This window comes from Neofelis nebulosa, chromosome 15, assembly GCF_028018385.1.
Source record: "Neofelis nebulosa isolate mNeoNeb1 chromosome 15, mNeoNeb1.pri, whole genome shotgun sequence".
NCBI lineage: Eukaryota > Metazoa > Chordata > Mammalia > Carnivora > Felidae > Neofelis > Neofelis nebulosa.
The window spans coordinates 16,971,404-16,989,397 of NC_080796.1; the positions used below are offsets into that span (position 1 = coordinate 16,971,404).

Here is a 17,994-nt window from a genome sequence, read left to right on the forward strand (position 1 = left end):
GGAGGAAATGGGAAGCCCTGAAGGTCCTCAGGAGGGACACACTCCTCGGGTCAGGGGCCTGCCCTTCCTGCAAGCACAGTACTTTACCTGGGTTTTCCCTGGGAGAGATTCTCAGAGGCCAAGCACCTGCTATTTTCAGATCCTTAAATTCTATAAGTGGGTAGGGAGGGGATATTGGGGACTTTTTTAGACTTATACGAAATATTTGTTGGTTTTAAAAAAAAATAACAACTTAATGTTTATTTTTGAGAGGGGCAGAGGGGGAGGGGGAGGGGCAGAGCGAGAGGGAGACAAAGAATCTGAAGCAGGCTCCAGGCTCTGAGCTGAGAGCACAGGGCCTGACGTGGGGCTCGAACTCACGTGAGATCATGACCCGAGCCGAAGTCGGATGTTTACCCCCAAGCCACCCAGGTGCCCCTTATGTGAAATATCTGATCAGCGTTCACATCCGCTCCCATTCTCCTGCCTCATCATGTTGCTGTTCTCCTTCACATCCCCTCCACTCCCACCTCCTCCAAAACAGGCTGTTTCCTCTGTCAGGGTCACCGTTATCCCAGCGCGTCCTGTGGGATCTACAGATGCTCAAGAAATGAGGAATAAGGGGAGCCAGCAGCATGGGTGAAGGACATGAGGTTTTTTTCTGGCCGGTGACATTCCAGGATTTCTTACCTTCTGTCACCTAAGGCACAGAAGTCTTCCGGCGCCCACTCCTCCCGTCTGCAGTCTGCAGGGAAGTGTCTGCAGGGCTGGCCTTGCAGCCCCAGGAGCAGTGTCCCCACCTTTGTGAGCAAAGCCAGCTCAGCGCCGATAAGCAGGTGGCCCAGAGTTCAGTCTGTGGACCTCCTCCTTTCCCTGTTCTGTGTATCCTGTGATTTCATCTAGTCCTGTGACTGCAAATACCATCTCTAATGAGTTTTGTTTCCAGCCTGGATGCCTCCTCTGAGCTCCAGATGTGGGTGTCCATTCGGCTCCCTGCACTGTTGTCTCCACTTGGGTATCTACAGACAGTCCAGACTTTCATGAGCAAGCAAGACCTGTTCATCCCCCCATCTACCCTCAGTCACATTTCTTTCCCCAACAAGCCGTCCCCAACCCAGGAAACAATACCCCCGAGTCCCGTTGTCCAAATCAGACTTCCGGGAGTCGTCCTTGGCCACTCTCGTCCCTCGCGTCCTGGACCTGGTGCATCAATAATTCTTCGCTGTCCTACTCCCAGCACACCCTTTCGCACCCCCTGCCTGCTGCAAGTCTGGCCACGCCACCATTACCTGGACCACTGCCAGAACCTTCCTCCTGGTCTCCACTTCTACTTCTCATTTGTCCTCCACAGACAGCCTCTTATGTGTGACCCAGGTCACACCCGTCCTTGAAACCCTCCAAATGGCGTTCCATTCCTTCAGAATAGAATACAGATTGCTTCCCACATGGCAGGCCCCAGGCTGTCTGTCGCCCTTACCTCCCCTTGTCTCACGTATCCAACACGTCCCTGCCACGCTTTTCGCTCTGGCCCTCAGCCTTCGTTTCTGTCTGTGCTTTCTGCTCAGGAGAGTTTTCCCCCCACCCTTTCCTCAGCTGGGATTTAACTCGGATGATGTCTTCCCTCATAAATGCCTTCCCACACCCCCCAGAGATAAAGTGCCCTATTTTATCTCTTCCTTAGCATTTAACGAGCTACCTTATTTATCTGTGTGTATGTTCACTGTTTGCTTCCCTCGCTGGAATAGCAACCCCATAAGGGTAAGAACTCTGCCTTGTTTGCTATTATATCCCGGGGCCTAGAACAGTAAATATTGATTGATGGCAGACTAAGATATTAATGACTGAATAAGATAACCCTTCCAGTAAAGGTCTAGAGTTATCTAGCATGTTGGTCTGGAAAGAGCTAGAGCTTTGGAATCTAGATAACTGTGGGGCTGGCCCTTCCTAACTTGAATAGCAACTCTGGGCAGTTTCTTCTTCTGGCAGCGGTGTTGTGAGCGTTACAGGAAATGTGTCAAGTGCTCTTAAGGACAGTGCTTCCCACATAGCAGGTGTCCTAAGTATGTAGGGGGGTCAAATGGGCCCATCTGGTTCCCGGTCCAGTGCCGTTTGCATCATCCAAGGATGGTAATGGCTGGACACTGGGGTGAACTGAAGTGTCAGGGATATAAGGTAAGGGTGTAAAGGAAGACTCTGGAACCACTGTGGCATCCCAGAGAGACTTGTCTGTTGAGCCCTTTGAAGTGTGGTTTAAGTATGGTCCTGTTGGAAGAGTGCAGATCCCTTAAATGACCGGGTTAAGATCCCCTGTCGATCTAGAAGTGCAAAGAAGCAAGCACACCTTATATTTTCAAGGCTCTGGGTGTCTGGCCTGTTTCTGGTGAGCAAGAGAACCTTCCGTTTAGCCGAGAGCAGGGGTTCCTCAGCCCCCGGGCAGAGCCCCCTCATTGCTTCTCCTCCCAAGCTACAGATGAAGAGGCCTCCCTTGGTGCCTTGTTTCCCTAATCCAAGGCCCAGACACTGTCAGATACTTAGACTTTGGGCCACGGTGGAGGATGGAGAAACAGGGGCAGAGCCAGGGAGGTGGGCAGAGCCCAATTCGGACCTGTACACAAAGGTCCCACTATGTGGATCGTAGGCAGCATGCAAATCGTATTTACTCAACATGGCAACAGCTTGGGGGAAGTTCCATGCCGTCCAGACACAGGGGCTCCTCAGTTCTGAGAAGAAAGTCCCATAGAAATGGAAAGTAAACACCAGAGGTGATTTTTTTTTTTTTTTTTCTGGCCTAGGCAAAGTCAGACAGGAACCACACAAGTGGTTTCCAAGCTGGCTGGCAGAGCCGGGCTGGAATGGTAGCAGGGAGGGCTTGGTAAGCAAGATCTGGGCCCAGGAAAAGGGAATGAAGACCGACAGTCCGAGGAAATGAGTGTCATCTAAAGCAAGACACAAAGGGACAGGAGTCCAGAAAACAGATTTAAGACCTAGAGATTGGCCCAGGAAGAAAGGATGAGCTGAGGTCTAAGCAGTGGTTAAGACTCAGTGTGGATGCAGGCCGGGGTGGTCCTGTGACCGACACGGTCCAGAGTGTGTCAGTGACCCTGGGAACAGGTACCCAGGCCCTGAGACTGCAGGCTGGGTTGGATGTGGGGAGGAGAAAGACAGCACCCTTCAACAAGACTTTCTATGTTCCAGGCTCTGTGTTAAATACTTTGTGGACATTTTAGGGGCAGAGAAAGAACACTTAATCCCGGGGAGGCTGAGGGGTCCCAGGAATGTCTGAGACGAGGCAAGGGCATGGAAGTCCTTCTCAGTCCAGGTGAGAGCATGGCCTTACCAAACCAGCCCCAGCGCCAAGACAGAAAGCTAGTGAAGTTGCTCACTAACCTGGACCTGAGGTGGTGTGCCATCAGACCCCTGGAGGAGGTTAGTAGTTGTACCTGCCAGAGTCGCAAGGCAGAAATCCAGGCAGGACCTCAGACGGGCTGGGCCACTGGCTTCTGTCCACCTCCAAGGCCATGCTTCTTCCATTGTACCCGTGCAACCCAGTGGCTAATAATAATTTCACTCTTTGTACAGCACTTTAGTTTTCAAAACACCTTCACAAATTATACTACTTAACTAATATCCTTTGCTGGGTTATCGGGTGTTGGAGTAAAATGTTTCATAGATTATTGTTTGGCTTCCTCCTGTGTGACTCTGGCTAAGGTACTCGCCCTTTCTGGGCTTCAGTGGGCTAGCTAGGAGAAGGCAGTCTTCTACAACTGAGAATAAGAGACTGTGATGGGCATTGAGGAGGGCACCTGTTGGGATGAGCACTGGGTGTTGTATGGAAACCAGTTTGACAATAAATTATATCTAATATTTAAAAAAAAAAAAGAATCTGAGGAGGGGCGGGTGGTGAGTGGATGTAACAGTTTCAACCAGCTCTGGAGTCCTTAGACGTTCTGAAGAAAAGTCATTCATTGGGCTCCAGGAAAACAAACTCGGGTGTATTAAAATCTTTCCTTCAACCCAGCTTTTAAGCCCTAAATGCTTCCAGAAGCCTCACAGTTCTCTCACTTCTGAGCCCCTGGCCAAGCCCAGTTTCCAGACAGGGAAGTTAGGGAGGAGTTTTTGATTCCTATACAGCTCTATTTTTATCTGGAATGTATCTTCCTGCACACCAGTGATTGGGTGCCTTCGAAGCTGAGGTAAAGTACGTTGTCAGCAGGACCCCGAGCAATAAATAGCAACGGACAGAGAGACTGATCTGTTAACGTGGGCAGGAAGTTAGACAGATGGACAAACTGATCGGCCTGGCGTCTTTGCCAAGGGCGGCCCAAGTAATCACACTGTGCCCGAAGCCTCTCCGTTGTTCCCAAAGGATGAGCCGTTCCCCTCTGACAACCCCCATCGTGGCAAGCGTGGAAGGCAGACAGGTGTGAGTCGTGTGCCTCTGCCCAGCGGGCCCCTCCCGGAGTGGGCATCAGATTCCCCCGCTTTTCCCCAGCATTACGGAGAACCTGGCATCTTGAAAAGAGGTGAATCTTTTCACATCTTTATGCGAAGTCAGCATCGGGTGTTTAGGCTGGAATGGGGTTGACCTTGAATCGCCGCCGGAAACAGTAAAGGCGGACGGACTGGTCTTTCCTCCAGAACAGCCTGTTCTCAGATCTGAAGGGCCGTGGTCCCAGCACTTCTTGCCCGTCTCTGAACAAAGCCTTCCTCACAGAGTTCTGCCCCATCTACTTAACTGCACCTTTCCTTGGTGGGCTCCGGGTTTGCCCTGCCCCAAGCCGGCAGCGTCTGGCACAACCAGACACATTTACTGCGACACCCCTACGGAAACTCACCAAGGCAGAAAAAAAGGAGGGCCTAAGAAGTGCGTGCGCGCGCATGTGCAGTGCACGCGCCCCGTGGGCACGCATGCGTATTGGCGCACGCATGCGTGCGTGCGTATGTACGGGTTTTTTTGTTTTGTTTTGTTTTGTTTTTTGGCGCGCGCATGCGTGCCTGTGTGTGTTTGTGTGTCGTGGGGGCGCCGGAAGCGGGGGGAAGCACGCCTTGTGTTTGGGAAGTATGCGCCCCGTGGCGACGTGGACTTTTTGGGCCAGCTGCCGCTCAGATCCTCCCAGTCTCAGGCCACCCATGAGGAGGGGAAGAGGTAGGGCGCGTTTGCAGCCGTGTGAGAAATGCCGTCAACGTGGTCACAAAACACAGAAGCCTCATGTCTTAAGAAGGGACGTTTAAAAAATTACTATGGGGGCCGCATGCGAGGCGGCCCTTTACAGCACTCGCTGACTCACCGAGTGTGTCGTGTCGCGGTGACAGGTGGCAGGCGGGGGTGAACGGTGTCTGGGGTGCGTGCGTCTTGGCCTCCTGGGGGAGCCTGGAGGCACTGGAGGGAGGGAAGGCTGCGGGGAAGCAGTGGTCTTTGCTGGTGGCAGGGCAGGGGCACAGGCACGCTCGTAGCCAACGTGGAGAAGCCCATCGCCCAGGTGGTTCCCCCAGCAAAAAGAACAGGAGGGAAAGCGATGAGTTTCTGGGGAGACAGAAACGCACCGTGTCAAGCACCTGACCTGAATCATCACAGGGGCTCTTGAAAGGACCCCGTTGCTGTAGGAATTTAAACAAATCTTTCAACGCGCTTACGGGTGTGCCAGGCCTGGTCCCAGCCCTTCAGACAGATAGTAAATCATTTAATCCGCAGACCCTGCGAGTGATGTGCTACTATTATCCCCGTCAGGGCACAGAAAGGTAAAGGCGTTCGTGCAGGTCACTGAGCTAGTGGGAGACAGAGCCACCCAGGGGTTGAATCCAGGGGGTCTGGCCGTGCTACCTGCTTCTCCTGTCATTTATTTATTAATTCAACAAATACGTACCGGACGCTTCTTTGTCCAAGGCATTCAGTTAAGGAGGGAAGACAAGACATATACACATGCTAAAAGTTGAATAAAGGGCATTTGCTTACCCCATTTCATACACTTGAAGCCTTGCTTGCCAATGCATTTTGCCAGCCCCCATTTCTGAAAGCCTCTTCTGACCAAAGGAAGGCGACTCCTGTCATCTCCTCTCCACATGCCCCTTTTCAGTCTAGGTCTTTGCAGCATGAGGAGCACAGGGCTTACGCTGCTTCCCAGACCCCTGGGTTCCCCTTCGGGTCGGGACCCAGAGCCACACCCAGGGCCGAGCACACCCTAAATATTCACGGCACGTGGTTGACTGGATGATTTAAAAAAGGTTTTTTTAATGTTTGTTTATTTTTGAGAGAGACAGAGACAGGATGCGAGTGGGTTAGGAGCAGAGAGAGAGGGAGACACAGAATCCGAAGCAGGCTCCAGTCTCTGAGCTGTCAGCACAGAGCCCAACATGGGGCTTGAACTCACGAGCTGTGAGATCATGACCTGAGCTGAAGTCGGACGCTCAACCGACTGAGCCACCCAGGCACCCCGACTGGATGATTTTTATTTTTTTTTTATTTTTTATTTTTTATTATTATTATTTTTAATGTTTATTTATTTTTGAGACAGAGCATGAACGGGGGAGGGTCAGAGAGAGAGGGAGACACAGAATCTGAAGCAGGCTCCGGGCTCTGAGCTGTCAGCACAGAGTCCGACGCGGGGCTCGAACTCACGGACCGTGAGAGCATGACCTGAGCCGAAGTTGGCCGCTTAACCGACTGAGCCACCCAGGCGCCCCCGACTGGATGATTTTTAAAATCCTTGGATGCAGGGGTCAGTTGCAAGATGCTGTTAAAATACCTCATTGTCACAGCTTCTCTGCTTACGGTCACAAAACAAGGGCCGTGTGTGGCACCCAGTAACAACACTGAGAAGAGCCAAGGATAGATTTGCTGGTTAACTTTTGCTTTCCCTTGGTTTGCCAGGAAAGACCGGCAGAGACCAGTGCCAATGTGGATGACTCGGCACCCCCCTCGGTGGCCCAGCTGGCTGGGCGGTTTAGGGAGCAGGCAGCCGCTGCAAAGGAGGTGAGTCAGGCGTCTTCCGAGCCCCTCTTCTGGAAGGGGGCTGGAGGAAGGGGAAGTCTGGGTCAGGCCCAGAGGAGAGGGAGGGAGGAGGCTTGGTAATTACCAAATTAGGAAGAGAAGCCAGAGAGGGGTCCCTCTGAATGTGAGGAATGTGGCCATGCTGCTGGCCTGTGCAGGATCTTTCCTCACCAGAGTGAGGCTTACACTGTGGCCCGGAGCGAGGAGACAAAGGGCAGAGAGCTGGAAAGATGGATGCCTGGATTCATTTCCATCTCGATCATCCACTATGGGAGACTTAGATCTCGCCCAGCTGTGCCAGGCCTAGACTGGTTCAGAATAAAGAAATGCCCATCCTCAGCCCTGCCCCAGGGTCCAGGAATCAGGAGCAAGGCAAGAGGGGGACAGATTCTGAATTGAGAGTTGAAGAGGAAGAGAAGAGTTACAGGAACGTGCATTCAGATAGGAAGCCAGGGATCCAGAAGGACAGGGATCCAATGATCAGTGGGCCCCAGAGGTATCCTGCTGGAGAGGACAGAGTAAAAGGGGGAGATTTGGGCTACATTTTCTGGAGTCACGCAGTCTGAAGAGCTCCTTAGGAGAACATGAAGGAAGGGCACCCCAAAGTTGGGGGGTGGCCCCTTGGGACAAAGGCGTTGCTATCATGCTTTTTTAGGTACAGTGTTTTGTGCTTTTGTTTTGCCATCTGAAAAATCAGTCCTTGATTTCTAGACATTGTAGGAATGTCATAAAGGGTGAAGAAGCTAGTGTTGGTCTAGGGTACTGGCAGCGCCTGGAGGCTAGAAGCAGATCTCGGTTTGAGATGTTGTTTCAGGCCAGCGAATGTCAAGTAAGGCTCCAGCAGCAGCAGGACTGGGACGGGAGCCTGGGAGTCAGAGGGGTGGACGGGTGGAGAGAGTTCCTGTGTATGGCTAGTGGCAGGCAAGCCGTCCTACATCTTTTCTCCTCCAGACATCCCTGAACATTCCTCAACCAGCTTCCACTTCCTCCTCTTCCTCCCTGTTGCCTGATTACCTCTCTCTCTTTTTCTTTCTGTGTGTCTGTCTGTCCCCCTCCCTCCAGACACCAGCCTGTAAGCCAACAAGAAGGAAACCACCCTGCTCCCTCCCCCTGTTCCCCCCCAAGGTAGAGCTGGGCCAGAACGGTGAGGAGGTAAGTGCCGTTCCAGGGCTCAGGGGACACCGGTCGTGAGTCTGCCTTCTTCTTCTGACGGGAGGGGGCACAGGAGGCACACATTCAGACCTTGTAACCTGTGCAGGGAGTTTCTCCCTTTCAGACTGGGGGATGCATCTCCTCTTACTGCTTCCAGAATTCTTTACTTTGGAGACCAGGTTCCTTCCTACTCTCTCTAACGGAGCCTCCTTCAGGGTCTGTCAAGGACAGGAACACTGTTTCTCAAGACTGAGAATTTCAACAAAGAGAATGTGCTGTAGAGTATTATGTTCTACTCCAGGTCCGGCTTATATGACATTCCTTGTGGAAAAGACACCTGGAAAGAGACGCAGCACTTACATAAGGCAGAATTGCCACATGAGTGAATGCCATGGTTCTGTGCTATCCTTGCAAAGACTGGCTGTTGTTCTGGATCATTGGAAGAAAATCAGAGCACACAGAAGCCTCGTTGCCCTCACATATAAATAGCCAATGTTACCAACACAAGGAAGGTGCTGGTATCACAGATCATAGCCGGCAGTAGATTCCCAAACTGCATATGTACCGACCCTTATTTATCTAATTGTAGCTGTAGGAGTGACTTCTCCGTCCCCCATCCCAGCAGCCCATGAGCTTTTACTGTGCTCCCGTCACACTCCCGCAGAAATGAACTCACGTGTTCTCTTGTCCAGCCTGGGAAGCCAGCCTCTAGAGAAAGCAAGCAAGCCAAAGACGGTTCAATTCACAAATCCCGCTTCAACTACCTCCCTCCCCCTTCCTTTTTGAGGACCAGCAGCCTGACCATAGACACTAGATACCCGTGTGACCTTGAGCACGTATGTAACGAACACGTGGAGGAGAGCAGCCTTTCCCACCCAAGGCTTACAGGCCAAAGCCCACCAGAGAAAGCGGAAACTCGCAGCTGCCCCTGATCCAGTGGGGTGGGGGCGTCTAGAGCCCCACTGCTCAGAGATCGCTGCCCCACACACCGAACAGCAGCCTTCTTCTGGAATGGGAACCCCGAGAAACACGGTTTTTAAAAACTGAGTCTTTTCTGTTGGCATTTCTTCAAGCACTGACTTGATGGTTGTGTGGCATCATGGGGTTATGAGCTCGTGCTATGGCCAGATGCATACCGACAACTTCTCTTTACCAAGGGTCAGCTTCTCCTTGTGACTTGCAGCCCCTGGGCGACAGGCTGCGGCCTTGGCCATCAGGAGCCTCCTGTGAGGCTACCCCCTGATGACCCAGAGTTGGCCCTGGAGAAGCCACCATACTGCACTGAGCCTTCTTCCTTATTTGTGAAGTAAGACAGGAACACTAACCAGACAGATGATGGGGGCCAGATGGGGGTGTTTTATTCTCTGGAATAAAAGCAGAATGAGTCAGGTTAGTTTCCCGGCTCTGGGAGAAATAAACCTACAGGCTCATCCCATGAGGTACCGCCCAGCGGTTAAATAGCATAGAAGAAGGGCCAAGGGCTGGATGAGTAGGAGGGTGGATGTTAGAGGAAACAGTCCTGTCTGGAGTGACAGGCTGCTTGCACATAAGAAGGACATCGCTTCCAGGATCGATGACTTTTTGTCACCTTGAAAATCACACAGAAATAAAAAGAACAACCAGCTTTGTGTGGCTGGGCTGGACGGAGTCTGTGGCCTGCAGTTCTCCACTTTACGTTCCCACGGCGTGGCCTTGGGGAACCTCAGGGGGGCCTGAAGGGAGGGCCCCAGTCGGGCTGCCGCTCAGTCCCCGAGGCGCAGTGCAGGGAAGGGTCTCTCCGTCCCTTCATTCCCGTCCTCTCCCTATGCCTGCTCAGGCCTGAGACCATGGGGTGACCAGGAGTTACTCCTTTCTGGAGAACCCAGGCAAAAGGGTATTTAATATGGCCGTAAACCTTGCCTTGTCTGCCAGAGAAGGGCCGAAAAACACTCCCATCTGAAAAGTCAGGTTCATGATTTCTAGACGGTATAGAAACATCATGTGCAGAAATGAATATACACACATAGAGCTTGAGGCTGGTTTTTCTCCTTCGGTGGTCTTAGGCCCAGCCACCTGCCTGGAGTCCCGTGTTAAATGGCAAAGGAAATGCTGCCACCTGCTGCCATTCCTAGGAACTGCACTAGCAGCTATTTTTGGAGTCCTCCTGCTTTGCTGTTCAATTCCAAGCAATAAGGATCTTGGGGAGCATGAGCTAGGTTCCCCGCACTATCTTATAGCGAAGGCGCTGCGTGTATTGAATTTTCACTCTCATCAGAAGATAGTGGTCAGGGGGCGCCTGGATGGCTCAGTTGGTTAAGCATCCAACTCTTGATCTCAGCTCAGGTCTTGATCTTGGGATCGTGAATTCAGGCTCCATGTTGGGCTCCGTGCTGGGCGTGAAGCCTACTTAAAAGTATATATATGGGGGCACCTGGGTGGTTCAGTCGGTTGAGCATCCGACTTCGGCTCAGGTCATGATCTTGCGGTTTGTGGGTTCGAGCGCCGCGTCGAGCTCTGTGCTGACAGCTCGGAGCCTGGAGCCTGCTTTGGATTCTGTGTCTCCTTCTCTCTCTGCCCCTCCCCCACTGGTGCTCTATCTCTCTCTGTCTTTCAACGATAAATAAATTATATATATATATGTATGTATATATACACACACACATACACATATGTATACGTATATACATATAGTGGTCAGTTGAGGAAGAGAAGAGTTTCTGGTATTACAAAAAGCAAAGTTTGTCAGCAAAATTGTTGCTGCACTTCCTTAAACAGTATCTTTAGAAATAGTGGCTCGTGTGAAATTTCACCATAAAGCACAGAAGTCAGCTGAGTTGGGGCTGGCAGCTCTTTGTACTTGTCACCAACACAAGACGCCTTGAAAACTGCTCTAGGAGTTTGTCTGACAGTGTAAACTCATGGAGCCAGAGGCACCTTCGAGCTGGAGGCGTTCTGAGAGTCATTTATTCTAACCCACCTGCCTGGGTGTTGGTGGAGGAGGCTGAGGCCGGGGCACCCGTCCGGCTCTTGTCAGAGCCAGAGTCCCAGCTGGAAACTGTCCCACTCCAGTGCCTCTTCCTCAATGTTGGGCCTTAAAAGGGTCACAAGGAGTTGAACTGAGTAAATCTTCCTCCTTCCACCACTAAAATACAATCATCTCACTCAATAAGTATCTCAGAATGTTTCCAGGAGATTGGTGTTCTTCTTTCTGTGATCCGGGTAAATGAGTCCACGGGGGCTGGGGCAGGTAATGTGTGTGGGGTCTCTAAACTGTAGAAAAATCCCTTTTGTGCCTTGGCCTCTGCTAAACAACATGGAAGTCACCGCCATCTTCTTTTTCACCATCGTCATCATCAGTGTCCTCATTTACCTGTAGAACCAGACTCAAGTTGCAGGGATTTTAGACAAAACAAGAAGGGGTCCATCTTTTTAGATACAATAAAATACAGACAAGGTTCCTGACCTACATTCATCACAAACATATCTCCAACTAGCAGAACATAACGTATGGTTTTGTTTTTTATTTTTAAATTTCTTTCAACGTTGATTTTTGAGAGACCAAGAGAGTCAGAGCACGAGTGGGGGAGGGGCAGAGAGGGAGGAAGACACAGAATCCGAAGCAGGCTCCGGGCTCTGAGCTGTCAGCACAGAGCCCGATGTGGGGCTCGAACCCACAAGCTATGAGATCATGACCTGAGCTGACGTCGGACACTTAACCAGCTGAGTCACCAAGGTGCCTCCATATGTATGGTTTTATATGTATGTATCAGCCCTCGATCGCTTCTAGAGGCCAGAGACCATATCGTGTTCATCTTCATATAACCAGGCAAGACAATGCCGGGAATGTAGTAGGTACTCGGCAAATGTCTGCTTAATCGAAATGAACGGTGTTTTGGAAAATGATAATCTATAAATAACACTATTGGTGGTTTGGATTTTCCAAAATATCATTAGTTCAAGGGAGAAATTTCAGTTAAACCTCTGTAAGCTTTCACCTTTGGTCTGTGGTGTCTTCTGTTGTTTGTACAAACAGAACAAATAGTCATTTTGCCCTTTCTCTCTGGAATTCCCTCCCGTCATTGGCTCATGTTGTTGAAGGTCAGGAGGTGAAAATCTCATCCCCTCAGACATAGTCTGTTGTCTCATAATGACCAGGAAGTCATCCTTTCTGGAACAGGAGACCGCCTGTGTTTCAGATGTCTGTCCAGCCTGCTCTGATTCATAGATTCGAGTGGTCTTATACCTGTGAGACGAGGGAGGGGTGGTGGGGAGCCCACCCAGGCCCAGGCCCTGACCAGGTGGGTGGGCTGCTGAAAGCTAAGTGGGAAAGCGGTGAAATCAACTTCTCCTCTTCTTTCACCTGGGCCTTTGGGGCTCCAGCCAGAACCCCACCTCCCTTCACCTCACTGATTCCGTTGTTTTGGTCCGTTTGCTCTGTAGAAATCACCGCCCAATGCAAGCCACCCTCCTAAAATCAAGGTGAAGAGTTCGCCTCTGATTGAGAAGCTTCAGGTAAGTGCACAGTGGTTACCCATTGCTACTTCTGACGCCACCCCACCTCTTGTGCAACCTGTGCACGTCTTTGGGGCTCCTGGGGATAGCACCGTCTGTCACCTGAAGAGTTGATCTCTGATAACCAGCTGTGAAGGATGAGGAGCCCTATCTAGGGGCAAAGAGCTAAAATAAACATCATGTCAAGCATGAGCTCATGAAGTTAACAGATCATGGCGGTTGGCGGATAATGGGATGTCTCAAGAATCTTACAGGAAAAAGACATTAGAGCCCAAGAGACACTCCAGGACTAGCCAAGTCCTCCCAAGCAAGGCCTGAATGCCCCCACGAACCGTTTCAGCTTTACACAGGGCTGAAATTCAACAGCTAGGCATTGCACTGACATGGCAGAATCCGTTGTTTGGAATGCCCGCCTCTCCGTCTATCAGCTTGTGAACCCAGAGCCCTCACCATTGCACCACAGCTGGCCGCCTTTCCTGGGGATGGAACTGACCGTGCGGCACTGTACTTGAGCTCGCGGCCTTTTGGGGGAGACGGGATTTTCACACCTAGTACAATAAGAGACTTAAAGGAGAGGAAACCCCAGAGGTCTAAATGGTGTGCTTGCCGTGTGTCAGTTCTTACTCCTCTAAATCAGAGTTCCTCAACCTGGGCAGTGTTCGCGCAGGATGATTTTGTGGCGGGGCACTGCCCTGTGCATCGCAAGATGTTTAGTAGTATTTCTGGTCCTTACTCACTCAATGCCGGTAGCACTCTCCAAAAGTTGTGACAATGAAAGACGTCTTTGGGCATCTCCCGGGAACACAGTTGCCCCCCACCGTCGCCCCAGGTGAGAGCCGTGCTCTAGAATTTTAGAGCAAGAAGAGAGAAGAGTGGGCAGGAGTAATTAATGAATGCTTTATGAAACACCTACACCCTGAGTTGGTCCTCAGGGATGGGTGGCTAGAAAGGAAGGAGGAAGGTGCCCCTGGTGTGGGACAGCGTGAGCCAAAGCGCAGAGGAGTGGGGCATGTCTGGATAGGGCGTGTGGAGGACGCGAGAGCTCTCACCACGGTCTCTGTGCTCCACCCAGGAGAACCGTAAGGCTCCTGTGCACCGTATCCTCCCATCTGGGCCCGACCAGGAAAACCTAGTCAGAAATCACTGTTATAGAGGCGTGCCGAGACAAGTAGCTGCTGCTTCTACAGTTCCACCTCTGGGAGAGCCCGGGCCTGATTTCTGGTCAAGAAAAGCCTCTCTGGTTTCTGGCCTGAGCCCGCCCTGTGGCCGGTGGGAGGGGACTCCCTGAAGGGTAACTCCTGCTGAAAAGGCCTGATGGCACCACAGCAGCGGCGGGGAAGGAGCTTCTGCCTGTGCAAGGCTCCCGAATACGTACGTAAGGAGGGTCTCTCAGAAAGGATCCCGATGCACAGCCAGCTGAGGGGTGTAGCCCGGGACCTGCACCTTGGCCTTCCTGCAGCCCACCTCAGCCCTCATCCGAGTGCCAGAAGTTAGTTCCCACATGCTCTGTGCCCCGCAGTCTCGGTCTCCTTCCCCTTTCCCGTCAGTGAGGAACATCTCTGGGAAGCTCAGCCACTGAGAAGAAGGTTGTGATCACTGATCCTTCAATCTCATTAAGAACATCAGCAGCAAGGAGCGCCTGGGTGGCTCAGTCGGTTAAGCGTCAGACTCCATCTCAGCTCAGGTCTTGATCTCAGGGTCGTGAGTTCTGGAGCCTACTTTTAAAAAAAGAAGAAGAACAGAATGACAATTTGGCCAGGTGCCATAGGAGCCCTTACTTTGTTGGGAAGGGGGGGGGGGGCCAAGAACTAAGAAATGCATCATCAGCTAGACTTTCCTTCTAAATACTCTATTAGATGAGTTATGAGGTATGATTTTTCTTCACTGGACTAGCCCATAATTCCAAGTTCAAGTTTCCTGCTGGCTAGCAAAATATATTTTATTTGCAGGCAGTCTTACAGAGGGAACTTTCCAGCTTGAAATTGGGCGGGGGTGGGAGGGAGACCTCTTAACTCCCAACCCAAGTGTCCACTGCCCTGAAGCCGTCACAGGCACTCACCATGTGCTGCTCTTTGCCATGGTTTGGGCTCACAGCGTTGCTATGCAACCTTCATGTTCTTAACTCTTACCGTGACTGAGTTTTGTCCATATTGTAAGGCCTTTTTTTTTTTTTTTAAGTCTATTTATTTACTTGAGAGAACAAGTCAGGAAGGGGCAGAGGGAGAGAGAATCCCCAGCAGGCTCAGTGCTGCCAGCTCAGAGCCCAGTGTGGGGCTCAAACCCATGAACTAAGAGATCGTGACCTGAGTGGAAATCAAGAGTCCAATGCTTAACCGAGTGCCATCCAGGCGCCCCTGCTGTAAGGTCTTTCTTAATATCACAGAGATACTGGTACTTTCCTAAACAAGAATAACAGCGTAGAGTCTGCAGGTCCAAAAGCACACACAGTTCTCCTGGACAGCAGAGCCTTGGCTGGAAGAAGGGGGCACTGGGGGGGCTCTGGAGGGAGGCAGGGAGTGTGGAGTATGAGTGGGTGATGGCAGGAGCGAGTGCCAGGGACCAGATCATGAAGGACTCAGGCGGTCACGCTAACCGGTTTGGACAAATACAGTTCAAGACTCAGGCTATTTATTGGACTCACTGGAGGTCACACAGCTATTAAGTGAAACATCTGAGCTTTGCAGTCAGGTCTGTCTGTGTGGAGAGCCCCTGTACTTCCCACTGCGTCATCTGCCCGTCACACCATCCCTTCCGGGCGAGTCCTCCCTGCTGGGCCAGGATCTGGAGACCCAGAGGGCGCCGGAGCAGGAGGACTGCCCCTCGATGGCGCTAAAGAGGACCCAGTGCTCACTGCAATCCACCCCACAGGCCCTCCTGCACCACCACCTTCTCCACTGCCACAGGGTGGAGCTGGGACCACCTGCCTCGCCCTGCCCCCCGCCCCTACCCAGCTCTTGGCTCCCTCAGGCCTCTGTTACCTTTGGGTAACCTCTCCCCTCTGTTGCCCTCCGGATGCCCTTGAATTTGGTTTCGCCTGCCCCGCCATGGCCCAGGTGGGGCACACACTGACGTCTGCTCCGCGGGCTCCCTCTTGGAAGGGCTGGGCAGCCTGCTGTGTCCACCACTCTTCTGGCCATCTACCAACAACGCATAAGAGACCAGCAGAGCTGGCTTGAATCTCGGGGCAGGCTCCTTCGCCACCTTCCTGACGTTCACGATCAGAACAAAATGGAACACACAGGTCTGTTGTAGAGGGGAAGGTTTTGTATGCCAGCAAATAGGAGGCATCCTGTAGGCAGTGACTACTATTGGCTCTGCTGAGAAAGTTGATAAAGGGCGTTGACTTGCTGTGAGATCGTGTGCCTGCAGGTGCTACTTTGGCCTCTTTGTGTATAAGTTGGAGCTGTTCCAGGGCATTTTTGTTGGATCCAAATCGGTACTTTCTGGGCTTTCTGGAATGCAGCCTGTGGTGAGCCAGGTAGCCAGAGATGGCTTGAGGAGGCAGTGTTTCCAGGGGTCGGACGCGATGTGACCGTGGATAATTGGTTAGGAAGTAACCCAAAAAGCCTCATGTTATATAGTCGCAACCAGTTCCAGGCCAGGCACCCAACAGGCTCACGCAGACATACCCATCTCCCACCCATTTGAAACGTCTCACTTTTCTCGGCAGGCCAACTTAGCTTTTGATCCAGCAGCCCTGCTGCCTGGTGCCTCACCCAAGAGTCCTGGACTCAAGGCCGCGGTGTCACCATTCCAGAGCCCGCCGTCCACCCCCAGCAGCCCTGGTGTGCGGTGTCAGGCTGGCGAGCTGGAGGAGGTGCCGGTCAGCTTTGACCAGCCTCCGGAGGGCAGCCATCTGCCCTGCTACAATAAGGTAACCTCTGGGTCCGAAGCGCTGTGGCCCTGTCCGGTGCCAGTCCTGGATTTTCTCTGCCCTGATGTTGTCTCGGGGAAAGGGGGACGCTTTTGAGCTGCAGTCGGAGTTGGTTTCCAGCAGAGGGGAAATTTCTTCTGTTGCTGGTGATCTGTGACTGAGATCATCCCTCTGCCTAGCCTGCCTCTCATCCCCTGTCCCAGTAGCTGTGCTGCTCGCCCAGAAAGCACAGTTGGGGGGTGGAACGCTCTATCCTTTGTGGAGAGAGGGGTGAGAATTCAGGACCGACCCCAGCTGCACAGAGAGTCGTGTCAAAAGCTGAAAATAAACGCTAAAGGCCCGATCGGTGATTGATGCAGAGGGTGGGCAGGGTCACTGGGACTCCAGAACATTCTGTTCTGGCTTGATGTTAATACTTCTAAGCGACCCAGTATGGGTTTAAATCATTCTTACTGCAGCCTGCCCGTTAAAGAACATCCAAACGGTTCCCTTTGCAAAAGGATGTACCTAGGGCCCATTTCTGTAGATGCTGCCCTGATGTGTGTGCTTCCTTTCATCAGATCCTCTGCCTGATGCCATACACAGTACGAATCAGAGATATTCTCCAATACAGCCCGTGCAGGTGTCCAGCAAATCTGGGCCAGAGCCAGGCAAGGGCCGACATAAGGGGCGTGTGACTCCAGGGAATGGCGGATGGATATAACTTTAAAGTTATAGATGGAAAGAGTGGGGTCTTTTGGGCCATTCCAGAAAACCCATCTAGGGGAAGAAAGTCAAATGTGTAGAAACAGGTAGGACCCAGGGAAACAAACTGGCGCTAAGGCTTGAGTCTGCTGGCTGGGGATAGGTTGGAGATCCTCCAGCCCAGAGTGAGACCAGAGAGAGACCCCTGACGGCAGAGAGGAATCCAGGGGAGAGCCTTGTCTCTTCATAAGGTGCTCTCTAGGGAGGCTAGGGAGTCGGGGCAGGGAGGGAGGCACTGCCCCCAGGTTGTAATACTGGAGGCTTTAGCCTTCTGACAGCAGCAGAGTGAGGCAAGGTTATTCCTGAACCCTCTGATCATGAGGGCCGGGCAGAGCCTTGATAGCTTATGTAGGGCTGGCAGCACCAGGGTCTCAGGAAAGGGCCTAGGAAGCCCTTTTAAACCAAGTATTGACTCCATATTTCTGAGAAGGAACTAGAATTGACAAATAGCCAAAATGTAAGCCAGTGGGAAAATCAGATTTGAGGTTTATAAAAATAAGATTTCATCTACATATAAAGACTTAAATAAGGACACATCACATGAATAAAGTAGGGCATCCAAATAAACATTTCCATTGAAGTTATGGCCAAGTCCAGTGGGCCTACGTGAGGCCTGAGTGATTCCCAGAGAGGAGAGGATCTTCAGGCAGCTCCGTTGGACGCTTCTAAGGCATGGCTTCTGCTTACGGTGGACCTGGTTCCTGGAAAGCAAAGGCATCTAGCTGCTCAGCTTTCCTGGCATTAGCCAGTGCTGCAGAGGGCCAGG

At 51.9% G+C, this 17,994-nt stretch overlaps 1 protein-coding gene across 4 annotated transcripts in view; it reads left to right on the plus strand.

Annotated features, from left to right (window-relative positions):
- RCSD1 (RCSD domain containing 1) overlaps window positions 1-17,994 on the plus strand; it is a 74,075-nt gene that overhangs the window by 46,168 nt on the left and 9,913 nt on the right. For 3 of the 4 annotated variants that reach the window (XR_009254386.1, XM_058701615.1, XM_058701613.1), the window contains 4 exons: window positions 6,848-6,949; window positions 8,030-8,119; window positions 12,539-12,610; window positions 16,281-16,484. Coding sequence is in view for 3 of the 4 variants with exons in the window: in XM_058701615.1 (XP_058557598.1) it covers window positions 6,848-6,949; window positions 8,030-8,119; window positions 12,539-12,610; window positions 16,281-16,484 (468 nt within the window). In the remaining variant the exon portion in view is untranslated. The remainder of the gene's footprint in view (window positions 1-6,847; window positions 6,950-8,029; window positions 8,120-12,538; window positions 12,611-16,280; window positions 16,485-17,994) is intronic. The other variant, XM_058701614.1, reaches the window with a different exon arrangement.